This window comes from Nothoprocta perdicaria, unplaced genomic scaffold (assembly GCF_003342845.1).
Source record: "Nothoprocta perdicaria isolate Ctin4 unplaced genomic scaffold, notPer1 scaffold_559, whole genome shotgun sequence".
NCBI classification, from domain to species: Eukaryota; Metazoa; Chordata; class Aves; order Tinamiformes; family Tinamidae; genus Nothoprocta; species Nothoprocta perdicaria.
In genome coordinates, this window is record NW_020455820.1 from 24,655 (window position 1) to 50,292 (window position 25,638).

The 25,638-nt window shown below is 66.8% G+C and overlaps 1 protein-coding gene across 2 annotated transcripts in view; it reads right to left on the bottom strand.

The window, feature by feature from the left end:
• The window catches only part of DCTN1 (dynactin subunit 1), a 34,673-nt gene that overhangs the window by 2,137 nt on the left and 6,898 nt on the right, over positions 1-25,638 (bottom strand). Inside the window, exons 4-25 of one of the 2 annotated variants that reach the window (XM_026048611.1) lie at positions 15,156-15,341; positions 14,043-14,240; positions 13,051-13,255; positions 12,578-12,656; positions 11,008-11,167; positions 10,270-10,374; positions 9,813-10,004; positions 9,089-9,205; positions 7,400-7,552; positions 6,731-6,891; positions 5,700-5,868; positions 4,971-5,039; positions 4,509-4,571; positions 4,281-4,430; positions 3,968-4,129; positions 3,759-3,890; positions 3,166-3,294; positions 2,714-2,856; positions 2,002-2,168; positions 949-1,082; positions 384-573; positions 59-135 (exon numbers count right to left, since the gene is read on the bottom strand). In XM_026048611.1, coding sequence (XP_025904396.1) covers positions 59-135; positions 384-573; positions 949-1,082; positions 2,002-2,168; positions 2,714-2,856; positions 3,166-3,294; positions 3,759-3,890; positions 3,968-4,129; positions 4,281-4,430; positions 4,509-4,571; positions 4,971-5,039; positions 5,700-5,868; positions 6,731-6,891; positions 7,400-7,552; positions 9,089-9,205; positions 9,813-10,004; positions 10,270-10,374; positions 11,008-11,167; positions 12,578-12,656; positions 13,051-13,255; positions 14,043-14,240; positions 15,156-15,341 — 3,141 coding nt within the window. The remainder of the gene's footprint in view (positions 1-58; positions 136-383; positions 574-948; positions 1,083-2,001; positions 2,169-2,713; positions 2,857-3,165; positions 3,295-3,758; positions 3,891-3,967; positions 4,130-4,280; positions 4,431-4,508; positions 4,572-4,970; positions 5,040-5,699; positions 5,869-6,730; positions 6,892-7,399; positions 7,553-9,088; positions 9,206-9,812; positions 10,005-10,269; positions 10,375-11,007; positions 11,168-12,577; positions 12,657-13,050; positions 13,256-14,042; positions 14,241-15,155; positions 15,342-25,638) is intronic. The other variant, XM_026048610.1, reaches the window with a different exon arrangement.

The window sequence follows — 25,638 nt, forward strand, 5'->3', positions numbered from 1 at the left end:
CCCACAGCGCAGCCCCTTCCCCGCAGCGCAGCCCCTTACCCGCAGCGCAGCCCCTTACCCGCAGCTTGTCGATGCTGTCGCTGAGCGCCTTGAGACGGGCCGTCTGCTCCAGCAGCCGCGCGGCCGGGCTCCCTGCTGGGGACAGGGGTCATGGGCAGGGGACAATGACACCAGCGCCGTGTGGCCCTGCAGCACTGGCTGCCACCCCTGCCTGCCTGGTCAGCACCACCCCGGTCCCCAACACCGCCCGTGGGCAGCAGGGAGGCTGCACACCCCCAAACGCTGCCCGCGGGAGGCAGGGAGGCCGCGGAGGCCCCAAACAGCACCCATGGGCAGCAGGGAGGCCGCTGTCGCCCCGTGTCCTCGCCGCGCGCGGGCCCTACCCGCCTTCCTGCGGGTGATGTCCACCACCCTGGCGTTGGCGCTCAGCTGGTGCAGCGTCTCCAGCAGCTGGCTGGTCTTGCGGTAAAGGCTGCCCGAGGCCACCTCCTCGCCCTGTCTGTCCTTGGGCAGCGAGAGCTTGGGCACGTGCAGGGGCGCCAGTCCCGCCAGCTCCATCTTCATCTGGGCTCCCTGCGAGCAGCGGGAAGGAGGGATTAGGGGCAGGCCCTTCATTCAGGAGCGGCCTGAGCGCAGACAGAGGCCCAAGGGCAGAGGAGAAGAGGGCTCCGACCCAAACAAGAGAAGAAATAGGGGAAAAAACAAGGCACAGGATTCTAAAATCAGTGTAAGAAGAACGGAGGATCTCGCAGGCCCGGGAGCGCGGAGCCGACAGGGGCGACAGCCCGGACGCCCGGGCCCAAAGGCAGCAGGAGGGCGGCGGGCCCCGCGGCCTCTCTGTGCGCTGTGGGGTGGCCCCGGCCCCAACGGGGCTGCGTGGGGGCCGCTCCACGGTGTCGGGCAGCTCCGCAGAGCGCCCCGCGCGGCAGCGCCCGTGCCCGGCCTCACCTTGAGCCGGTTGTTCTCGTTCTTGAGGTGCTTGATGGAGAGGCGCATGGCGTCGATCTGCTGCAGGAGCAGCGGCGAGTCCTTCACCTGCACGGGCCCCGCGCCGCCTGCGGGCGCTGCCGCGGCGCCCACACCTGCAACGAGGGCGGCGTGAGGCGCCCGCGGGGCTGGAGCCACAATGCAGCGTGGCAGCATGCCAGGCAGCACCGCATGGCATGCAGCGCCGCATGCAGCGCCCGCGCCGGGGACTGCGCCTTCCCGCTCCCTGCGGAGCCGGGATTGCTCGGCGGGCACCGCGGCGTGTTCATGCTCCGTGCCCTGCCCCGGGAGGTGCGGACGGGGCCAGTGCAGCCCCCTGTGCCAAGCCCGGCCTCGCTCCCTGCGTGCATGCACTGCTGCGGCTGGCGCTGGGAGCGCGCGTGCCCGTGCAGGACCGTACCTCGCTGCGGCTCCTCTGCGCGGCGCGGGAGAGACAAGAAGAGCAGAGTTAAGGCTGGGCACGGGCGTGCGCGGCGCCGAGCCCGGGGCAGCGGCTCCGGCCCCTCTGCAGCACCCGCTCCATGGGGTCCCGCAGCGCCGCGGGCTGTGCCGGGCGCCCGCTCGCCCCCAGGGCCCGGCTGCTCCTCCGGCTGCGCCGGCTCCTGCTCCGTCCCCAGCCTGAGCCCCATCCAGGGCTCCCAGGGCCCCGGGCACCGGCTCCGCGGCCGCCGCTGGACCCCTCGGGGTCTGCTCCGCTGCGCGGTGCTCGCGGGGCGCCCAGGGCAGCCCCGGGCAGGAACCGCCGCCCGCGTCGTGCGCTGCAGGCGCTGCAGGCGCTGCAGCTCGTGGCACTGCCCGCTCCTCACCACGAGCCCAGCGGGGCCCTGCCCCTCGGGCTGCTCTGCCTCTCGGCAGGAAGGCCGGGCAGGATGTGGGGCTGCCCCACAGGGTCCCCCAAGTAGACCAGCCCTGCCATCCCTCTGTGCTGCCGAGAGGAGGCCCCAGGCTCCCTTTGCAGCCCGCAGCGCCCTAGGAGCTGCTGAAACCCACGGTGCTTTGGGCACTGCCCCGCACCTCCTGCGATGCCAGACACGATGGAGGCCACTCCGGAGGCCGGGGCGCCACGCAGGCCCTCGATGGTTCTCTTGGACTGGTTGTTGAGGCGCTGCTTCAGCTCCACCTTTTCTGACTCCAGCTGGTCGATATCTGCCTGCAAGGCGTCCATGGTCTCTTCAAACTCCCTGCGGGAGGGAACAGAGCCACAGGGCTAACTGGAGATGCCCCTTCCCAGGGAGAGACGGGCAGTTCAGGATGGGGATGTGGTGCCACCAGGCACCCCCTTGACCAACCCCCAGCACAAACCCCGCAGCTCCAGGCTCTGGAGCCCCGGCAGCTCCTGCTGTGGCTTGCAGCATCACGCCCAGAGGAGGCATTTATGAGTGCTGAGCCCAGCAGCCCACAAGGTTCCTGCAGGAGAGTCCTGCCTCTCTCCACCCTGCAGCTTTGCACTCCCTGCACGTCAGCCGGGTGCCGGGGGGAGAGACCCTGGCAGCAAACTGGGAAAGTGTGCAAAGAACAAAGCTTCCACACAGAGCACGGGAGCGGGGCTCTCCCGGGACTCCTGCTCCCACCCTGGGCCCTGCTGTGCACCATGAGCACCTCCTGGTCCCTCTGCTCATCTCCTGCTAACCCACAGGGCTTCCAGGCTCCAGCCAGGGCAGGTGGGCTGGTCTGCACCGAGGTCTCTCCGCAGCCCGCCAGCTCCGCACGCCCAGCTCACACTCACTTCTCCTTCTTCTTGAGCAGCGTCTGGGTCTCATCCAGCTTGGTCTGTATCTTTTCCACGCGGTCATCAGCGTCCTTGGAGGCGCTGTCGAGCTTCTTCTCCAGGAGGCTGAGGCGCACGTTGGCCTCGCTGAGCTCCTCGCCCTGCGGCACGGGAGGGCAGGCGGGCGCTGGGGCCGGGGTGCCGCGTGGGTCCCGCAGCGCGGGGGCAGCCCGCCCGCGACGGCCGCCCGTTCCCCAGGGACACCGCGTGTGCTCCACGGCCTCCCGCGCGCCCAGCGCCGACCTCCCCGGCCCAGGACAGCACGGCGGGAAGGCCGGGACGGTCCCGAGCAGGGAGACCCCGGGCCACGTGGCAGCAGTATCAGCAGATCCGCCCGGGGTTGCAAAGCGCCACGACCGCGGCGGCTCCGGCAGCCAGCGCAGCGCCCGCCGCGCGGCTCCACCGCCTACCTTGATCTTGAGGGACTTCTTCAGCTCTTTGATGACCGTCTCCCTGTCCTCCAGCTTGAGCCCCAGCCCCTCGGCATCGGTGATCTCTGCGCGCAGAGCGGCTGCGCGGAGCTCGGCCGGCGGCGTGGGCTGCACGAGGCCACAGCGACAGCGAGACAGTCGGGGTTGCACAGGGAAGCCCGGCAGCAGCGCCACGCTCGCTCAGCCACTGGGGGACCATTCCCTGCCCCCCGGGACGTGCGGCACCCCCTGCGGCTCCCCGAGCCTCGGCCCTACCAGAACACACGGCCTGAGGGTGCAGGCAGCGCAGGGAGCTCTGCTAGGATGAGTGGGCAGATCCAGGGCCTCGGGCAGCCCCTCGCTGTCCCCTCTTCCAAAGCCACGAGGACCTCCCCGTGTGAGCACCGTGCCCAGCACCCCAGCTCTGCCGTCACCCTGCACACTTACCCTCCTGGGACCCCCTAAATCCCGCAGCTCTGTGGGCAGGCGCCTGCCCATGGGGAAACCAGCCGGCACCGGGGCCGTGCAAAGAGCAGCCCGTGTCAGCAGCGATCTGTGGGACTGCCTGGAATTGCTGCCATGCCAGAGCCTACCTTGGTCTGGGGCCTGTCAGCATCGTATTCGCCCTCCTGCATGGCCGTGGCCATCTTGTTCATGGTGGCGATGAGGATGCTGCACGACTGGCGCAGGCACTCGTAGGGGTTGATGCCCTGGGCACCGTAGATCTGCGGAGGACACGGAGGCGCTGGCGGGCGCCCCGCAGCCGGGCACGGAGCCCATGGCGCCCCGGGCCTGTCCCCACCTGCTCGCTGGCCTTGAAGGCCAAGTCCTCCAGCTTCAGGGCCTGCAGGCCCTCGTTCTCAGCCAGTGGGGCGATGAGCTGGGCGCCCGCGGCGGCCACCTCCTGCAGCACGGCCACCACCCAGGTGAGGTGCTTGCGGCACTCCAGCAGCGTGTCCGACACCTGCGGGACGAGCTCGTTGGGGACGCCCCAGCCAGGCGGGAACACGGCCGAGGCTGCCGTGCCCCTGCAGCGCCCGCGCGTCCCGTGAGCGCCAGCCCTGCTCCAGCAGCACCGCGGGAGCCCGGGCAGGGCAGCCCCCGGAGCCGCTCACCTGCTGCCCGAAGCCGAGCGCCGCGGGGATGCCCGGAGCGTCCGTGCCTGGCATGCGGCGCCTGATCTTCTTGCAGAACTGGCGAATGTCGCTGCACGACGTCTCCAGGTCCTTGAGCAGGATGGCCAGGTCGGAGGCCTCTTGCCCAGCCTGGGAAGCAGAGAGCGCCTTGGGCACGCGCACTGCGCCCGGGCTCGGCCGCGGGGCCGCGGCGGTGCCAGCACCCACCTGCAGGAAGGAGCGCAGCCGGCCCACCTCGACGCCCATGCAGTCCAAGGCGCTCTGCGTGAACTGCGGGCACAAAGGCGGCACCGTGAGCCGGGCTTTCCTGGTCACCCAGCAGTGGTTCTGCTCCTTGGGGCACCAGCCGGTGCTGCCTCCCCAGGGCGCAGGAGAGGCCCCCGTGTCCCTCGGGCACAAACCTCCCAGCGCTTTCCCTATTGCTTTTCTTTCTTGCTCACCTGGCTGTCTGCAGGGCAAATGCCTCACCTCTTTCTCCCCTCTCCCTAACCAGGGAACCCACATCACTTATGTGACACAACACCCAAGGGTGTGAGAGAAAACACAACTGCAACAGCGAGGGCAGAAGTGCTTCCACTCACAGAACAATCTCAGGGGAGCGAAAGACAAAAAGGCAGAAAATGCACAACAAAAAGAGGCAAGTTATCACGTTATTTTGCTGCACGTCACCTTGATGTGGTCGGCCAGCTGCATGGTGCAGTCCTCAGCCTGGTCAGCCAGGTGGATGCTGTAGAGGTGCTGCAGGAGGAGAGACAGGGCGGCAGAGCTCAGCACCCTTCAAACGCCGCCACCCACCCCAACAAACCACCAAAGCAAGGAATACAGAGCAAAACGAACACGGGAAGCTTGGCCTCTTTGCAATTGCAGTGATACCCTGAGCAGATTCCCTGGTCTGCTGCTGTTGTCCTCTAGGGGAGCATTGGTGCCCTTAGTTTTACAAGGCCAACAGCCTCGACTTCCTAGTACAGGAATCAAGTGCAGAAAAATTGTATTTTTTTCTGCCTTCAGCCTCCCTCTCTGTCCCCAGGAACAGAGGACGCAGCCTCTGAGCACCAGAGCCATAGGCACAAGTCCTGCACACTCAGAAAGTGAAAAGCAGGCAAAGGGAGTCGCTATCCCAGGGTTTATTGACTGCTTCCCAATGTTCCGGGTGAACATGATATGAACACGTGCCACATTAACACGGTATGAACACGTGCCACGTGAACACGGTATGAACACGTGATACATTAACACGGTATGAACACGTGCCATGTGAACACGTGCCACGTGAACACGGTATCCAAGGGCACGACTTGCAGTGGCTGCAGTGCTGCAGTGCTGCAGAGACGCAGCAGGTCCATGCCCTGCCCGTGGGCAGCGCCGCCACGTCGGTGCCCTTGGCTGCCCAGGCCCTACCTGGTAGTATTTGATAGCCTTGGTCAGCGGCTCCACGTTGACCGTCTCATCCAGCTGGTCCTTGTGCAGCAGCTCGATGAGGAAGTCCAGGGAGCGCTCGTGGACACTCATCTCGGGGTAGAGCATCCCCACCTTCTTGTACACCTCGACGCTGCACTTGTTCAGGGCCCTGCAAGGAGACGCAGACACGGCGAGCTCACCTGGAAGAGGCAAGAGCTCGGCCGGAGCAGCGCGGGGCTTCGCTCGGGGTGCCCATGGCCGGGCACGGCCCGCAGGGCCCCAGCAGCAGGGAAGCATGGCTGGAGGTCAGGACATCTGCAGGAAAGCAGCGCATGAAACTGGGGGGCTGCAGGGAAGGGGAACAGAGCAGAAGAGCACTGCAGGCATCTAGCTATGACTCTGTGAGCCAGAATCCAGCGCTGGGGGCAGGGAGTCGCCATCCTGCACCTGTGACACTGAACATCACGTAAGGAGCTCCCCGGCCACGTTGCTGCAGCAGCGAGGGCATCTTTCCATGCTCCTGGGCAGCAAACCCAGCAGCGCTCGCAGTGATTATGCTCCCTGGAGCAGCACTTCTGCTCTCCAAGGGAATTCCAGCCTCTGCAGAAGGCTGGAAATGCCTTCCTGTGCTTGCTCTTGTCATGGCATTGGCGGGGACGGGATCATTTTAATCAAGCACTTAGATTCCTCCTGGACACTCCGTAAAACATGACTAAGCTCTGGGCACTCACGAGGAGGGCCCTGGGCTGCGGAGGGACTCGGCTCCCGCAGCCTGGAGCCCGGCAGGAGTCCCAGACACTAAGTGTGACACTAAGTGTGGGAGAGCGTGACACATCTCCGGGCAGGACCGCAGGGCAGACCGACGTGCCAGGGCTGCTGCTGGCCTCGAGAGCCGGTCACGGCCGCGCAACGAGCAGCCCAGGCTGGGGCGCTGGGCCCCTGCACCCCAGCTCTGGGCAGGAGAGGGGCCGAGGCAACGCGGGGAGCCCCGGGCTCCTTGCCGCCCGGCGCGCGCCCCCGGCCGTACTCACTGCTCGTATTTGTGCAGCGTGGCCTGCAGCAGGCTCAGCGAGTAGACGAGGCCGGCGGCGAAGCTGAGCTGCTCGCCCGGCGCGCCCCGCAGCCCGCTGCGCTCCGCGCAGTTCTCGCTCAGCTCGAACTTCTCCTGCGCCTGCTTGCTGATGAGCTCGGCCTGCGGGGCAAGGGCGGGCGCTCACACCTTCCCCCGTGCCCTCCCGCCTGCGCACAGCGCAGCCACGGCCGCACACCCCCGAGATGTGCACAGAGATAAGGGGGACAAGTGGCAGGAGTGGCGGCCCCGGCAGTGCTGAGGGCAGCCAGGGCTCGGTGCCCACCCTGCCTGACCCAGCTCGACCCACTGCTCATCCGTCGCGGGCTGGGGCCGGCGCTGCTGCTTCCCCCTCCCCGTGCCCTCCCCGTCATTTGGAAGTGTGTCAGCAAGGAAATATTCAAAATTGCCAATTCACCCGGGGCATAAAGGAATGAAAACATCTCCTGCCAGGCTGTCATGCAGCCCCTGGTGCCTCCAGAGGGCACGGGGCGCTTGAGGTGACACTGCAAGGCCCACGAGCCCAGCTCGGGAGGCAGGGAAAGCTGCAGGAAGAGTCTGTGCCGACCCCGCCGCGCGCCCCCTCCCCAGGCAGCGCCCAGGGCCGTGCAGGGCCCGGGCGCCCTCCCACCTTGCAGATGAGCCGCGGGATGAGCAGCAGCACGAGGACGCAGTCGTGGTCGCCGCCGTGGCGCAGGAAGCTGTCGGGCATGAAGGACGTGAGCAGGGAGACGTGCCGGTTGGCCTGCTGCACCTCCATCTGCCGCAGCTCCATCTCGATGGCCTGCGGGAGCGAGAGCGGGGCCGCGGGGCCGCGGCTCAGCGCGGCGGTGGGGACGCTGCCACCGCCCTGCCCACGCTGCGTGCTGCACCCATGCAGCCCGGGAGGCCAGAGCACGGGTGCCCGAGCGCCCCGGCTTCCCGCCAGCGCGAGCCAACAACGCTGCCGCTGCCAGCGCTGCTCCAAACAGCCGCTCCCGCGCAGCAGCCAACACAAGGCCGGGGTTCCTCTCAGCAAAGCCGCTGCCCCGGCCCCGCGGGCTGCCTGTCCTGCCCGGCTCGCACGGCACCCGCCAGCCGAGCGCGGGCGCGGGCACCGCTGCTCCCTTCCATCCCCACGGGAAACCTCAGCGCGCTGGGCGCAGCTGGGCGAGCAGCAGAGCGGGGCCTCGCACAGGCCCCTGCCGACCCGCTAGCTACCCCGCCGGCCCTTGCACAACCCGCTGGCCCTTGCACAGGCCCGTGCCAACCCACTGGCCCTTGTACAACCCGCTGGCCCTTGCACAAGCCCGTGCCGACCCGCTAGCCACCCCGCTGGCCCTTGCACAACCTGCTGGCCCTCGCACAGGCCCCTGCCGACCCGCTAGCCACCCCGCTGGCCCTTGCACAACCCGCTGGCCCTTGCACAGGCCCGTGCCAACCTGCTGGCCCGTGAACCCCACAGAAGCAGAGGCAGAGGCGGCTCCATCCTGCTGGAACCTCCCTGCCCCATGACGGCCCCTGCACCCCCTCCAGAGCCAGCGCTGGCCCTTCCACCACACGCTGGCACCTTCCCGCCTCCCGCTGCAGGGAGCACAGCTGGAGCACGGCTGGATCTGGACTGGAGGGATCTGCAGACACCCACTCACCCGCAGGCTGCAACTAGCAGGCTGCACCCCTGTGATCCTCACCCCAAAGGGAGGGCATCAGGGCTTGGCAACAAGGCTGCCCGGGCATCAGGACCCTCCTGGCAGGCCCTGAGAGACAAAGGCCCTTTCTCTCTGCGGAACAGTGTTAACTGCTGTGGTCTGAACTACCTCCTCCTCATCAGGAGCTCAGGATACAATAACAGGCCCCAGAGAAGAACAGGGAGACCTGAGGCCCAAATACAACCATTGGTCGGAACCATCGTGTGCCAGGTGGGGAATGTGCAGCATGAAGGTGCAACAGCCCAGGGACTTCTTTGCTCAGGAGGGTCCCTTTTGGAGGCTCCCGCCCGAGCTGTAATTACTGCAACGTGTGTCAGTAAGTTCTACCTTGCTCTGTTTGACTTCACCCTTGTGCTTCAGCAGGAACCGGGCTCAGACCCTGTCGTGGTGCCTGGCGACTCTCGGCACCCCATCCTACAGCCCGCAGTCACCTCAGCCGCCCTGCACGTCACCAGCCCAAGCAGAGCGCTGTGCCCACGCGCCAGCCTCCGCACCCGGCCGCTCGGAGCTACCCTGGCACTGGCGCCCGCAGTCTCGTGGGCCTGTCCACGTCCCATTGCCACGTCCTGGTGCCCAGGAGCAGAGGAGCCGCGTCCAGCCCGCGCACACGCTCGGCTCTGCTGCCCGCCTACCTTGGCGTGCGCCTTCGTCTCAGCAAACTTGATCTTGAAGTCAAACATCTCCGGGGGAGGCTGCTGCTGCTTCTCAGCAGAAGCTTCCTGCTGACTCATGAGCTCGCGGTTCACGTCCTGCGCACGGGAAGAGGCTCTCATTAGGAGGGTTTAGCTGGAACAGCACCAGGGAGAGCCGCGACCCCACGTGCTCTGCAGCACCTCCACAGCTGGTGCCCGATGTCCCTTTTGGGGACGGAGACTCCCTGTGCTGTGAGGGAATCACAGGATGAAAACGAGGAAGAGAAGCACCAGCCCGTCCCAAACCTCGGGTCGCGGCCCGCTGCACTAGGCCAGGAATCCCTGTGGACTTATTATCCATCTATTTGGTACCGCCGGCAAAGCCAAGGGGAACCGGGAGCGGCGCTGGAAGAGCCCGGCCAGGCGGCCTTGCGCAGCACCCAGCTCCCGAGGCCGCAGCACGGGCAGCACCCACGTGTTCAGAAGGGCTTTACAGCACCACCTCGGGGTGCCTACAGCCCACCAGCACCATCCGCACGCGGGCAGGAGCGGGTCACGAGCAGCTCGAGCACCGGCACTGTCACACGTCCTCAGCACAGGCCAGCGCAGAGCCCACTCCGCAGGGCATCGCTGCGGCCCTGGCAGTGCCGGCGCCGCGAGGAGGCCACGCGGTGCCCGGCACAGGGCCCTCGAGCTTCCAGGCGCTCCCCGCCGGCGGCCCTACCTGCAGGTGCGCAGTCAGCTCGCGGTACTTCTTGATGGTCTGCTGGTAGTCAGCCACGGTCTCCTGCGCGGCCTCCACGCGCTTCTCGGCCTCGCGCACCCGCGCCGTTGCCATATCCAGCTGCTCGCGCAGCTCCAGCTCGGTCTCGCGGGCGTTCTCCTGCAGCTCGTCGTTCATCTCGTTCATGGCTTCCTGCGGGGAAGGAAGGGCGGCGGGACGCAGTCACCGGGGCGCGGAGGGGCGCGCGGCGCGGCCGTCCCCGGGCAGGGCGCAGGGTGCCCGGGCACAGCTCCGCGGGCACGGGGGCCGGGACGGCGCCGCGGCCCCGAGCGGGACGGCGCTGCAGGGGCTCCCTGGGCGCTGCCTCTGCTCCCCCGCGGCCAGGAGAACCCCCTCGGCCCAGCGTGGCCACGCTGCAGCACCGAGGCAGCTCTGCGGCCTCCTCCACCCGTCTCACCAGGTCTCCGACGGTCTCGCGCAGCTCCCGGACCTTCTCTTCCAGGTCTAAGTTTCTCTCTGTCAGAGTCTCCACCATCTCTTCGGCACCCAAAGCAGCATCAACCTGCAGGCACACAGCACAGCCCGGTCCAGCCCGGCTCTCAAAGCGCTGCTTTGAAAGTCCCTTTACATCCCAGCAGGACCTCCGTGCCAAGCCGGGGACACGAGTGACATCCCTCTCCACAGCCCGAGGTGCCTGCTCTGGGAGGAAGGACATGGGCTCCCTCCAAGCGACAACACCCAGCAGGACAAGAAGCGACAACCCAGAGCTACCAGCAGCGCGTCCAGCAGCAGCGCAAGCCAAGGCCAGGGCAAGAGAGCGGCCAGGCTTTGGCTCCTGCAGTCATTACAGTGTCTTTAGCTGCAGCGTCACGGGGTGATGTCCAACTGTTTCAGGTCAGTGCAAACGAGGCTGACCTTTAGGCTGAGTCTCTGCAAACTGCCTACAGGGCTTTCCAGGCTCCCTGTGCTTCCCATGGGAGCGGCTATGGGCTCACCACACTAACGGGGACATGGGCATTGCAGACTACATATGAACAGGTATCAGTTCCAAGAGCCCCCTGCACAAAGGCCAGGCCAGGCTCCGACAGCGGCTGCCCACAGCCCCGCGGCACCAGTGCCCGCTGCAGCATGGCCCGAGGAGCGAGGGCAGGAGCTGCAGCCCCGCGCGGGACAGCCGCCTCCCCGGCGCGCTCACCTGCTCCTTCAGCTCATCAACCGTCTTCTCCGCCTGCTTCACCTCCTCCTGCAGCTTCTCCCGCTGCTGCCGCAGGGACTCCAGCTCCGTGTTCTTCTTCTCCATTTGCTTCTGAAGCTTCACGTGCTCCTGCTTCTCGGACGCCGACAAGTCCCTCATCCTTAGACAGAGCAACCAGACTCAGTACAGCTCCTGCAGCGGCCGAGGCCACTCCTGTCCCCAGCATCGCTCTTCAGTGGCCTGTCCCACGAGCGGGGCCAAGACCCCTCTCCTCAGGTGGCCTTGGCACGAGCTAGTCCAAAAAGTGACTTTCAAAGGGCCCTTTCCAAGCTTCGCAGTGGGAATGTAGAGGTGTGCAGGGTGCTCGAGCCGAGCTCACACATTTTAGGGACACACTGCTCGCACCTCTAATAAAAATGGGTGGTCTGCAAGTGAACCCAGGGGCTGCCCCTCCGCCCCTGGGGGTGGCTGCCCCGGGCCCCGCGGGTCTTGGCAGCCTCCTGCCTTGGCAGCTGGGCGCCGTCCCCCGGGGCAGACACAAGCAACGTCCCCAGAGAGCAGCCAGGGAAGCGGGAGGAAGGGACAAGGGCCACGGCCTGCAATGGCACCTTCCTCTGACGGTGCCAGAGACGGGACAGGGAGACAGTGGCAGAACGTGCCCAGAGAGCACGGCTGAGACAGGGGAAGAGCGAGTGTAAACGGGGCGGCTTAGAGGGAGGCAGGACGAACCAGGCGAGCAGAGACAGACACATCTGTGGTCCTTCACAGCACGAGACAGAGGCTCAGCGGGAGGCAGCCAAGGCCAGGGCCCAGGCAAGGGCAGGGGCTTCACCCGGCAGGGAGACGGGGCTCGTGTGTGCAGCCTCTGTGAGCGGATCGCACGGTTCCTCTGCCGTAAACCTTAAGGGCCAGGAGTTTCTCTCCCTCAGAAGTTTCATTAAACTTCCTCTGCCAAACACTCGCAGGTCCTTGCAGAGCAGCCGGTGCCCTGTATCCGCAGGGCCTGCGAGGCCACCCCTGCTCCTCCGTCACCCGCTCCTGCCCACAGATGATGAATGTCACTGCGCGGGGATGGTACCGAGCCGGGGCCCGGGGGAAGCAGCTGCGACACCAGCAGCACCTCATCCGCCGCGCTGGGGGACATGTGGCTTCAGGAAAAAAAGAGCCCCAGGGCCCTGGCACGTGCCCTGACACACAGAGAGGCACCGACCAGTCTGGGCAGGAAGCCTCAGGCTGGGATGTGTCTGCAGAGTGATGCTACACAGGCAGCTTCCACAAACCTGCAGCACAGAACCGTGCTGCTCTGGGAAGCGCAGTGCTGCACACACCGAGAAAGGAAATAGGGCACAAAGTTCCCCCAGGGGCTCGTTTGCTCCCTCCATACATTGTTCTCCGTTAACAAGGGGCTCCTCTATGTTGTGTAAGTCCCTGCAGGCCGGGACACAGAGAGGAGCACAGAGCTCTGAGAGCCCAGGGGCGCTCAACAGCCTTCATGCTGCGCTCAGGAGCTCTGGGCTCCGGCACGGGCTGGCACCAGAGCAGCAGCTCGCACTCCGCAGGTGCCTCCTACCTTACAAGAGCTTCCTTGAGCCTCGCGTTCTGCTCCTCCAGCTGCTTGACCTGGTAACTGGACGCTGCTCCATCTGAGCCTGGGGAAAGGAGGCATCACTCAGACACAGCAGCTGCTGCCCAGATCCATCCCCTCAGCACCAAGCGACACTGCAGACACCATTAGGAGCACAGCTAAGCTGCAGAGGGCGAGGGATGAGCCCCCCGCTGCAGCTGAGCCAGCGCGGGGCCGCTGTGCAGCACTGCTGCTCCGCGATGGGGTTGGTAGCTCAGCCTGGCCCCGGGCACAGGGCTCAGCTGCTCCCGTGCCCCCGTGCAGGTCCCGCCGTGCCTGGCCAGGGCAGAGGTGCAGAGCAGTGCAGGGCTGCAGCTGGGAGCAGCCGAGGACGCCCCGATCCCACTGCCACTGTCAGACAGGCGGCTCCGCGGCGCCAGCCCCATGCCCAGCGCACCCTGCCCCGCGCCCTCTCCCACCTTTCTCTTCTATCTCGTGCTTGAGGATCTCCAGGTCCATGGTGAGATATTCCACCTTCTCCTTGAGTGAGTCCACCTCCTGCTGCAGGGACTCCGCTCGCTCCTCGGCCATCTCCTTGTCCAGCGTGGCCATCTCGATGGCATCGGCGGTGTCGGCCATCTCCTCCATGTAGCGCTCCTTGGCCTCCAGGGCATCTTTGGCTTCCTGTGGTCAGGCACAGAGCCGTGAGGAGCCCTGGGAGCCCACGGCTGCTGACAGACCCATCTCGCAAGCACGGAGCTCACACGGCGGCCGCGGCAGGGAGCACGTCCTGCGCCGGCGGCCGCGGCAGGCCTGCCCACGCGGAGCCGTGTTCCCAACACCACCGCTGCTGCAATATACTGATTTGGGAAGTCATTTGCTGGCACTTCACGGGTGGAAGGTGAAGGTGGCCCGAGCAGCCCGTGGGCAGCTCCGGCCGTGAGGGCACGGGCACACACACCAGCAGACCCACCTGCAGCATCCTGTCCCTTGCAAGGGCTGTGTGATTCGCCCTCAGCTTCCCGTGCCTCTGCTGAAGCCAACCACCTCCCACTTGCACTGCTCCGGCCCGGCACCGACTATCGCCGCAGTGCAGCATTAATTCCGGGTGCGCTGTGTGTCGGCAGGGAAAAGGCCACCCGAGCTGCAGGATGCACCGAAGCCCGGGCATCCCTTGGCACCGGCAAAGCCCAGGCAAAGGCTGGGGCGGACACGGGCGGCTCTGCGCTCTCTCTTGGGCATTTGCACCGGCAGCTCAGTGCCCACAACAGCATTTACAGCAGACACAGTGCCACGTGAGGGAGGAGGCCATTTACTCGTTATCCAGAACACAATAATCAGGAGAGCTCAGTTTAGTGCCAGCGGATGATATTTCATCCAGAAGAAATCCATATGATCAGATTTGCAGCCGGTGGATCTGCCCTCGCCTGGCCTCCTCCCAGGCCAAGCAGCAGCCCCCAAGAGCACTCACCTTTTTGGCCTCCTTCAGACGCTTCTGAAGATCAGCCTGCTGCTCCTGCATCTTGCTTTTCCATTCCTGCACCTGCTCCAGCTGGATTTTGTACTTCTCCAGCTCCTTAAGTTTTGCCTTGTCTTCATTTCGCTTTATCTTCAGAGTCTCCAGCTTCTCCTCCAGGTCCCTGACTTGAGCACGCAAGTTCTCCTCCTCCTACAAGGCGATACAAGAATGACCAAGGGAGCAGCAGGAGCCTTTGGAAGGTGCTCCAGACGCATTACTGTCACGCACAGGTAGCACAGCCTCAGAACCCAGCCCAGGATCCGGCCCTGCGAGGGCTGCTCCGCTCCGAGGGGCGGCAGCACTGCCTGCGAGAGGTGCCCAGTGCCCGGGCATGCTTACCTCCCCAAATACATGAGTAAACCAGACCAGACCCAAATCCACCCTCCAACATCCACCTTTCCCTGCTATTTAGGAGCGGAATGGAGTTGTGGCATGCAAAAAACTGGGCAGCATTTCCCCAGTGTCCTGGCCGGTGCCCAGGGCCCTGACCCAGCGCCCCGCAGCGCGGGCTGCTCCTCGACCTCCTTGCCCCCATGCCCTAGATCTCTCACAGGCTCTAATTTTCACTAATTAACACAAAGCAGGACGGAAGTCACGAAAAACTGTTTTAAAGAACAAAACCATATTAACTGTGCCAATGGTTATTAGCAACAGGCAAGTTACAGAAAGCCTGCATGTCTCTGAGGGTCTGTGCGTGTCAGGGCGCCCCTGGCCGCTCCCGCCCGCCTGGCACCGGTGGGTGACGGGGACGACGTCCTTGAGCCTGTCCTTGCACCCAGTGTGGACACCCCCAAACCCAACCCACAGACACTGGCTCTGCTGCAGAGCCCCAAACATCACCACGTTCACCCGAGGGCCAGGGGTGACCGTGGGGACCTGGGAAGGCAGAACATGCACCGAGTTCGGCAGCCTCAGCACCCACCAGTGGCGGGTTTGGAGCCGTGGCCCTATTTCTGTCCCTGGCCAAGCCCCGCTGCCTCCCTCCTGCAGGCCCGGGGCTTTGGCTGCTCTGCCCCGTCCTCCCTGGGCAGTGGGCAGAGCCCCTGGCTCACTGGGGCCGCTCACCTTGGTGGGCGACGGCACCGGAGGCGCCAGCGGCGAGGCCAGGGCGGGCGTGGGGATGATGGGCGCCACGAGCGGCGTCTGCGCGGGCGTGCTGGGCTCGCTGCTGCTCATCTCCCCGGCCGAGGCCGAGGCCGAGCCCGAGGGCCCCGCCGCGCTGCCGGCCGCCGAGCTGCTGCTCCGCGTGGGCTGCAAGAGAGCGCGAGCGGTCGGAGCGGCGCCCGCGGGCACGGGCCGGGCTGCACCGCCCCGGCCGCCTGCGCTGCCGCTCCGACGTGCGTCCGGGCACGGCCATGGAGGTGCCCCCCGTGCCGGGGTCTGCGCCGTCCCACCCGGGAGCCGGAGCGTGACCGCGGGCGCCGGAGCCTCCCTGGCAGCGCCAGCACCCCGGGGCCACCGTGTGCGGGGTGGGCAGCGGGCAGGGCAGGGCCCCGCGGGGCTCACGCACCAGAGCCGCTCTCCGTCTCCCCCGGGCGCGCTGCCTGGTGCCCACGCCGGCCCGTTGGGGGCCCTCAGCGGCCCCCGTGGCCCCCGCTACAGCCCTGGGCCCAGCTCGGGCTGCCGGGGAGAGCGGGAGGAAATCCCGGAGCAGCAAAACCCAGAAGGGCGGCAAAGGCCCCAGGTGCCAAACGTGGCCGGGGAGCAGGAGCCGCTCGGCCACCTCGGCCACCACGGCCACCTCGGCCACCACGGCCACCACGGCCACCTCGGCCACCTCGGCCACCTCGGCCACCACGGCCACCTCGGCCGGGAGGTCACAGGGCTCTGCCGGCCACACGCAGGCACAGGGACCGGAGCCGCGCACGCGCCAGCACCTCAGGCTGGCCAAGGGAAGACAGGGTGGACACACTGTCTTTAATCATTATTCCAGGAAACCTGTGGAAAAGTCAGGAAGTACCTAAATACCTGTTAATCTGAGTCTGCATGCCTTCTCATTTTAGTGCTCTTCTCCTGCATATCCTTACAAAATCTATAGTGGGATTCAATGATTTTGAAGGCCTTTTTTGACCGTAGTGATTCCAGGAAAGCCCGCTGAGAAACGAGCTGCCCCTTGCACGGCCTGTGCCGGGCGGCCACGCGCCCGGGGTCAGCCAGTGGCCGCGTGGCCAGCACGCAGCCCAGGCGGTGCCGTCCCGCGAGCGGCGGCACCCACGTGGCCGCAGGCAGGGCAGCCCGGTGGCCAGTGCCAGGGAGGCCGGGGACGCACTGGGCACCACCAGTGGCCCAGGCGCGGGGCGAGATCCGCCTCTCCAGATGTCCCCAGGACGTCCCCAAGGGCACTGCAGGCTGGGTAGCGACTGATGCCCCCACTGCCACGCGCAGCCACCCCTGCAGCCTCCCGCAAGCCCTGCGGCAGCACCGGTGCCCCGTGCCGCGAGCAGCAGAACGGCAGTGCCACTCGCGAGGACGGCACGGCCGGCAGCCCCGCGCGGCACCAGGGACGAGTGCAGACGCGGAGAGCACAGAGCTCCTCAGCCAGCACTGCAGCCCCGCTGCCACCCGGGCCCGGTGCCACGCGCCAGGGCGCAGATGTCACAGGGAACGTCCCAGCCCGCGCCGGGGTGCCCAGGCCAAGAGAACAGCGGTGTGGAAGCCAAAGGCGTCTCCTGCCTCGCCCCTCTCCTGCAGCGGGCGGCCGCGCTCCCTGCTGCAAAGGCGCCGCGGGGAGCGCGCGGTGACGGGGCTGTCACCATGCCCACGGGAGACAGCGCCATCCCCACGGCCCCGGCAGCGTCACGGTACTGCCAGGCGCGCACGGGGCAGCGAGCGGCACACGGGGCAGCGAGCGGCACACGGGGCGCCTGGGCACACGGCCGAGCGAGCGGGGCCGAGCGCCGCGGTTCTCACCTTGGGCCGCCGGGCCGTGGTCTGCAGCACGACGGGAGCAGAGGGCAGAGCAGGAGAAACGCTCAGACAGGAAAGACAGGAGCAGAGATACAGAGCGAGCGGCGCAGCAGCGGGTGCGGCAGAGGAGAGCGCAGAGGAAACAAAAACATGAGGGCGATTAGTGCGCACGGGACCCGAGCCGCGCGTGGCACCCGCACTCCCGGCGCCCAGCACCGCTCCCGCGCGCGCCGCGGCCCCGGCCACAGCCCTGGCGCCTCCCTGGCTTCCCCAGAGACCTGGGAGACTTGGGCTGAGAGCCGGAGCAGCGCCCGGCTGTCCTGAGCCTGTCCTGAGCCTGTCCTGAGCTCGCTGCCGCCGGGAGCACGGGCGCAGCACGGCTGTGCTCGCAGATGGCCTCAGCGGCGGCGCCGGCGCAGACCCCGCCGCCGGCGCAGACCCCGCCGCCGCTGCTCTTGTGGTGACAGCGCTGAACAGAGCATCACTTCGCAGGGCGATTCCTGCCTGCGGCTTCCCGCCCCTCGGCGGCGTGAGCGGCCGCGCTCCAGGCAGGCCCGTCCAGCGCTGGGCGAAGGCTCTCGCTCTCCCGAGGCCTCCTCTGCCGTGCCCGACCGCAGCAGGAAGGCAGCGCCGGGGCAGGCACCGCTCCGGCCCGCGGGCAGGGCAGCTCCAGCACCCGTCCCAGTCCTGCTACGAGGGGACCAAGCCACGCAGCACCCTGGGGCCCTGCGGGGATGGCCCAGCAGCAGCTCTCCCTTCCCTCCATGCTGGGCAGCGCTGCCGGGGCCGTGGGCACTGCCAGGAGCCCCTCGAAGGAGCCGAGCCCGCGTAGAGGGGCACCCGGCACCGCTGCCGAGCGCAGCAGCCTCTGCTGCCAGCTCCGTCGGGACACAGAGCGTCGTCGTGTCCCCACGCACCCCACGCCGCACAGAGCTTGTGAGAGGTCCAAGCGCAGGCTCCAGCCTCGCCAGGTGAACGCCCGGCGGCGAGGGGTGGCCGGGAAGGGGCTGCTGAGCCCCAACGGCCCCAGGCTCCTCCGGCTTTGCCCCACTCGGCCGCCGCGCAGCCTCATCCTCCTAAGGGGAGCTCTGAGGTGCTCCCTCCCTGGAAGGGACGGGGAAGGGGCTGTGGAGCTGGGAGCAAAGCCGCCCGGATTAGGCAGGACAGACCATCCGGTCTCCTCAGGCAGCGGCAGCTCCGACCACCAAGCAGCAGGGCCCCAGTGCAGCGCCGAGAGCCACGGGCGGCTCCAAAGAGGCGGCTGCGCAGAGACACTCTGCGCTCCACCGAGCTCCTCCGAGCTCCTCTGTGCTCTTCACCGCTCCTCCACGTTCATACGCTCCTCTGAGCTCCTCCGCACTCCTCTGAGCTCCTTTCCGCTCCTCTGCACTCCTCCGAGGTCCTCTGCTCCTCTGCACTCCTCCATGCTCCTTCGTGCTCTTCACTGCTCGTCCAAGCTCCTCCATGCTCCTCAGTGCTCCTCCGTGCTCCTTCATGCTCCTCTCCACTCCTTTGCACTCCTCCATGCTCCTCCGTGCTCCTAGCCCTCCAGCCCACCAGCGACGAGGGTCGTTAAACGCTCTTCCCAAGCAGTGTGAGCGGAGCCCTGGCTCCGGGACCTGGCTCCGGGATCACGCGCGGGGTTGGCACCGGGCTGCCCCGCAGCCCCAGCACAGCAGCAGGAGCCCCGCGCCAGCACTTTGGGGCTCTCGCATCCCGAGAGCTCCGTGCCAGTCCATTATGGCCATGAATATTTTATGATGTGGAGGGTCAGGAGCGCTCTGTGTAATGCTGCGGCACAGCCATTGGACAGCAGGATGTAACCCTTGCTCCTCCAAGGACCCGCACCCAACACAGGAGCGTCCGAGCCTCCCGACAGACTCGCTCCTATAGAAACTTCTCCTCCAGCAGCAGGAAATCTGGCAACACACGTGGCTCCCTATGGCTGCTGCGTGGCACCCGGCAGTGCCTGTCCTCACTAGGGAGCTGTGGCCGGGGTGCTGATCCTGGCAGCACACGGGCATGGCCAGAGTCCTGGTCCTGGGAGCAGGGATCCTGTGGACACGGTCGTGGTGCTCATCCTGGGAGCAGGGATCCTGTGGACACGGGCACAGCTGGGGTGCTGATCCTGGGAGCAGGGACCCTGCGCACACAGGCACGGCCGGACGCCTGGTCGGTGAGGAGAGTTGAGCCTTCTGCGGAGGCCGCTCAGACTCAACCTGCTGCCGTTGACACCGTTAACATCATCAGTGCCCGCGGGGCTCCCAGCTACGGAGCTGCCAGCTGCCCTGCCCATCTGCTTCCCAAGGGCCGCATCACGTGTCTTGTTCCTGGTACGTTTACAAGAAAATCCCAAATATTCTTTTAAGGGCGAGGCCTTGTGCACGAGCCTTCCTGCAGCAGGAACCACCGGGAAGGCAGGAAGGGAAGGCGGCGACAGGAGAAGGGCCTCGGTTATTGAAGAGGTGGGAGGTTTCGGAGGTGCCCTGGGCACCGGGGCTGCCCCCACCTGTCTGCTGCCCCCCAGCATGCGCGTCTGCAGAGCTTCTCCTTTGGGAGTGGATTCAGCAGCGACTCTTTATGCACTCGCCCATAACCCAGGATTTCATTACGCTTGGTCAGCTCAGGCAGCCAGCGGCATGACCCGGCTGCATTTACTGCAACGTAGCACTGCAAAGCCTGCGTGCTGCAGCGCGGCCAAAGCTGCACGTTTGTGCCCCTGGGCATTTTGATTTGCACTTGTCCGAGACCGGGCAGAAATCTGCCAGGCTGCTCTCTTCAAGCCGAGCAGCAATGCCCTGGTCATGCTAAAAATAACCGAAGAGGAGAGCGCAGGAGCGCAGGGCAGAGCCCATGCACGGAGCATCCGCGCGCGGCGCCGCCCGCGGAGCCCAAGGGCAGCGGGGCCGGGGCTGGCCCGGCGGTGGCCGCAGCGGGAACACTGCCGGGAACGTGCAGCCGCGGCGGGACGTGGGGACGCGGGGGGCGGCATGCGGGGCGCGCGGCACGGCGCGGCACGGTGCGGGCTGTACCTTGCGTGCCGCCGGGGCCTGCCTCATCATTGCGGCGAGACAGGCGGCGCGGGCAGCGGAGGGAGCAGAGAGAGAGCGTTAGCGCGCGCCCGGCACTGCCGCCACCCGCCGCCCCGCTCCGTGTGACACCAGTGCGGTGCCGCCGGCGCTGCCGCTGCTGCCGCCCCGCTCCGCTCCGTGTGACATCAGCGCGGCGCCGCCGCCGCCCCGCTCCGCTCGGCTCCGCGTGACATCAGCGCGGCGCCCGGTGCCGCCGCCGCTGCCGCCCCGCTCCGCTCGCTCCGTGTGACATCAGCGCGGCGGCCTCGGCGGCGCCGGCCTCCCGCCGGCCTCCCGCCGGCCTCAGCCGCGCGTCGCCTGGCAACGCCTGCGCGCGCAGCCCCGGCACGGTGCGCTCCCGGCCCGGCACCGCCAGGCCCGCTCAGGTTGCGGTCCCCCGCATCCCTGTCCCTGTGCGGGGAGGGACCCGGAGCCTCTCTTCACGGCCGCACGCACCCTTGGTGCCGCACAGCCGGGCTCTGAGCAGCGCATCCGCGCGGGGCTGCAGCTCCAGCACCACGGTTTCCATTTCCATCCTCCTGTTCTGCAATACTAAAATGCAGCAGCTGCGGCTGCGCCCGAGCTGTACGTGCCGGGGGCCGCTCCGCTGGCCGGCCCTGCAGAGCCACGCTTGTCCTGCCACCCTCCTGCAGTGCTGGGCTCATCCTGTCTTCCCACTTGGAAAGCCCTCGAGCCCCTCGTTGGGGCAGCAGCGCCCGCGAGCGGCTCTCAGCGCTCCCCAAACGCAGACTCTGCAGCCCTCGGCCCAAGCTCCAGGCACGCTCTGCGCGCCAGGCACGGCACGAGGTGCCCGCGCTGCCCGCGTGCCTCTGTCCCTGCGCAGCCCCAGTGCCCCGGGCAGCGGGGACGCAGGATGCAAAGAACACCGGGCTGTCCCGCTCCGCGCACGAGCTGCCCTCGCTGCCCGGCGCCGAAAGCAGGACACGTGCAGTGGGGCACGGCGGGAGCAGCCCCCGCGGCAGCTCCGTGGGGCCGGCGAGCCGCAGGGGCCGCAGGATGCCGCGGGCGCCCTTGGGATGCTGCAGCGGCACGCGGGGCCGCACGTGCCGGGACGCACCGGCAAGGCGCACGCCACCACGAGCCCCGGCACGGCTCCCCGGCTCCCCTGGGACCGCAGGGAAAGCAGCAGCAGCCGCACACACACACGGGCCTTTTCCCACCCTGCGGCAGGGACTAAAGTTTCCTGCTACAGTTTTACTCCCCAAAATACGTGAAGTTTGCAAAATACTTCATGTTGCAAACACATAGGCAACCGAAATACGTTGCAGCTGTATTGCAGATGCACCGTGAAGAGCCCTTCATGCAGAGAATGCTCTCGGCCAACATGTGCGGCTACGGAAACCTCAGAGAAATCCTAACGCTCCAGACAAAGAGAGTCCCAGGCGGGCAGGGTATTAAAGCGCAGCCAAGGCAGGGGGGTCCCTGCCGCTGCCACCCTGGACGTGCTGGTGGGACGGACCTCAATGAACAAGGAGGTGTTGGATGTTCCCGCCCTGTCCTCTAAAGAGCTCAGCGACAGCCCGGACTCGGAGTGCCCGGGCCTCCTCAGAGCAGGTCGGAGGAGGCTGCTGAGGCAGCAGTAGGAGCAGGGACAGGAGCAGGGACAGGGGCAGAGGCATGGGCAGCTCGTGCTGGTGCCAGGGCTCCCCTCAGCTCCCAGGCACCCTCACCAGGCCTGGGGCTGCTCTGGCTTCTCCCCGACCAGAGCGAAGCCGCCAGGTCCCACAGCACCCACAGTGCCGCGAGTCCCGGGCAGGTCCCTTGGCGCCAGGGCCATTAGGATACCCCAGCTGGCTGAGAGGACTAAAAGCTGTTGGAAACCGAGCGGCCCCTTTGCCAGACAGACGCAGGGCACCTTTTACCAGCTAATCGGATTGCTCTTCCCTTTAAAGGATTAATGGGGCTTGGGGCGGCTCCTCTTCTTTGTAAAGAGGCCATCTGTGAGGAGAGCCCTGCGGGGCGGGCGGCGCGGCCATCTGCTCCGCAGGGCACGGGGCGATGAGCACAGCGACCAGCAAGGGGACAAGCGAGGGACAGGCAGGATGCGCAGCGCCTGAGCAAGCCTCGTGTGCCAGGGAGCTCTTAGTCTCAAAACACACGGAAATGCAGCAGCAACGGGCTGGAAAGAGCCGAGCACGGAGCGGGCCCCAGGCTCCCGCTGCTGCGCTGACAGGTCCTGTTGGGCCGAGGGGTCCCGTGGTCTGCTGGGAGGCAGCTCCCCGTTCAGGCCAGTTTGGGCTCCTCTCGGGGCCAGCGTCGCTGCCACGGGTGACAACAGGGCCCGGGCACCAGCGGCCACCAGGGCCGCTGCCCCCGCTGATCCTCAGGGCCAGGGCACAGACGGGGGCTGCAGCAGGACAGCGGCACGGGCACCATCTGGCACAGGGGAGCCGCGAGAGGAAGCGGCTCTTAACCCAATTAAAGTCTATATTTACCATGCAAAGAGCCACCCCAGCTCATGATCAGGGATTTACCTGCTAATAACACTAGCTATTTGATGATCCCACCAACGGGATTGCCACCGTCCCGCCCTCGTGCCATGCCAAGGGCTGCAGAGGAGGAAGGCGGCGCCGGCAGGTCTATGAACGAACCTCGTGGTGACGTGGTGGGCAGGACGGGCGCCCCGGGGAGCCGGCGGGCGCGCGGCCCCGCCATACCGGGGCGCTCCCCGTGGCACAGGCCCTCCGCACGCGCCAGCGTGGCTTTTGAAGGCCAGCAGCAGCCGCAGCTCCGAGCAGATGGTGGCCCCCGCAGCACGACCCGCAGCCGAGCAGCCCCCCCGGCACCACAAGGAACACGAGATCCCAAAGCCAACCCCCGACAGCAGCAGCAGCGGCAGCCGCAGCAGCCGCAGCAATGCTTCCGCAGCACAGGACGGCCGCAAGGCCGGGCGCATGCAGGGCACGAGGCGGCAGCAGCAGCAGAGCGCAGGGCAAGGCGCATGCACGCAGGTCATGCAGCACGGCATGCGGGGCTTCGGGCTGCAGGGAGCGCGCCGAGGAGCCCGGGACACACGGGCACGGCCCGGGATTTCTCTGAAGGCCACGTGCAGCTTCTCCTTTCGTCTCCACGTGAGGAAGAACTTCTTGGTGTGAGGGTGCAGAGCCCTGGCCCAGGCTGCCCAGGGAGCTGCGGAGGCTCCTGCTCTGCAGATCTCCCAACGCGCCGGGATGGAGCGGGTGCTCCGGGTGTCCCTGTGGAGCACAGGCTGCACTGGGGGATCCCTAGGGGTCCCTTCCAACCTCAACCATCCTGGGATTCGGGGATTCCGGGATTCCTTGCTGCTCCCCATCTGCGGCTTTCTGAGCAAGGACAAACGCTGCTCTCTGCCTTACGTCCATACCCCAAAATTGGAATGAAAATGACTGGAAACAACGGATCCATCATGGACATCGCTACCGGGCACCCTGCGCACAAGGGACTAAGCAGGTACCGTCTCACTCTCTTTTTAGTGCTTGTGTTGAGCCGATCCCAAGTACCCGAGTGGCCAGATTTGCCTTTCCCTTGGCAGCATCTCCATGCCAAAATAACGCTGCCCAGACAGTGATAAGAAACTGCTCCTTTTTGCCGAGACCCGTGTAGTTTTAGCTCCCTTTGCAGCAGGCTGCACGACTGTCTCCCTCCTTTGCTCTCTGCTAAGGGCAGACAGGGCGGCTTTACCCCCCCTGTCCTGGTCCCTGGGGCAGCCCGGGAGCAGCAGGGCCGGCAGAAGGGTCCCCCAGGAGCAGCCGATCCCGGAGCAGGAAGGGCCCCCGCGCCCCCTGCCAGCCCCCGCGCTTGGCGCTGCTGCCCGTTGCCCCTGCTCGCTGCTAGAGGAGAGCTGTGTGCAGGAGAGCTCAGCACGCCCCGCTGCCACCGCTGCGGGGCCTTCAGCACAGAGCAGCGCAGAATCCCTAAGGCTGGAAGGGCCCCTGGGGATCACCCAGTGCAACCCCTGCACAGGCAGGGGCACCCAGAGCACGGGGCACAGGCTGCATCCCAGGCTGGTTTGGGAGATCTCCAGAGAAGGAGACTCCACAGCCACTCTGGGCAGCCTGGGCCAGGGCTCTGGCACCCTCACTGTCAAGAAGTGTTTCCTGAAGTTCCTGTGGAACTTTTGGTGCCTCAGCTTGTGGCCGTTTCCTCTAGTCTTGTCGCTGGCCACCACTGAAAAGAGGCTGCCCCCCTCCTCCTCACTGCCTCCCTTGAGGTATCTATAGACACTGATCAGGTCCCCCCTCAGCCTCCTCTTCTCCAGGCTGAACAGACCCAGCTCTCTCAGCCTTTGCTCATAGGGCAGATGTTCCAGGCCCCTGATCATCCTGGTAGCCCTGCGCTGGACTCTCTCCAGCAGCTCCACATCCCTCTTGTACTGGGGAGCCCAGAACTGGACGCAGTACTCCAGATGTGGCCTCACCAGGGCTGAGTAGAGGGGGATGATCACTTCCCTCGACCTGCTGGAGACGCTTTTCTTAATGCACCCCAGGATCCCGTTGGCCTTCTTGGCCACCAGGGCACACTGCTGCCTCATGGTCACTGTGTCATCCACCACGACGCCCAGGTCCCTCTCTGCGGGGCTGCTCTCCAGCAGGTCAGTCCCCAGCCTGTCCTGGTGTCCGGGGTTATTCCTCCCCAGTGCAGGACCCTGCACTCGCCCTGGTGGAACCTCACGAGGTTTCTCACCGCCCGTGTGCCCGGTCTGTGCGTGGAGACGAGGGCAACCAAGGCCACGCAGGAAGGTCGCGGCGCGTGCTGAGACGTGGTGGAGGCGGCAGTGGCCGCAGCCCCCGGGGCTCTCCCGGCCCCGTGGCCGCCTTTCCCTGCGGGCCGCGGGGCCGGCACACGGGGGACACATGCAACGGGCAAGCATGCAGCCGGGGGCGCGGGGCCGCGAGGGGCGGGCGGGATGCACCGCGGGCGCTTCATGCGGCCCGCCGACTCGGCAACATGCAGATGACTGCCAAAAAATGCACCACCTTTTTAGGCTTCACTCCACGCTGCATGAAGAGGGAAGAGAAGGGTAGAAAGTTAGAGCTTGTGTCACAAGGACAGGGTGCCCACACTGCTGCCGGGTCACACGGCACCGGGAGCTGCCACCCATAGCTCGAACATCAGTGAAGTCATTGGGCTGCAGTTTAGTAAGTGCAATAGGAGGAAAACAGAGCCAGGTGAATTCCAACAAGTGCAAAACGGCTTTACACAGGGAAGCAGACACAGGTGCCTGCGTGCCACCCTGGGCTGCACCCGCTCCTCCGCAGGGTGGCCAGTGCAGGGCGCTGCTTCCAGCAGCAGCCTCGCTGGAGGCTCCGGGGGACACCGGGCTGCAGGAGCCCTGCCGGGGCCAGGGCGCCGCGGCGGCAGCGGCTCCTCGGCACCGCCTGCTTCTTCCCGTGCTTCCTGCTACATTCTCAGATACCGAGGGCACGGGGAGCCTCTCGCGAGCACCGCTCCGGAGCGCCGCGCGGGGAGCCGCTCGCGAGCACCGCTCCGGAGTGATGCACGGGAGCCGCTCGCGAGCACCGCTCCGGAGTGATGCACGGGGAGCCGCTCGCGAGCAACGCTCCGGAGCG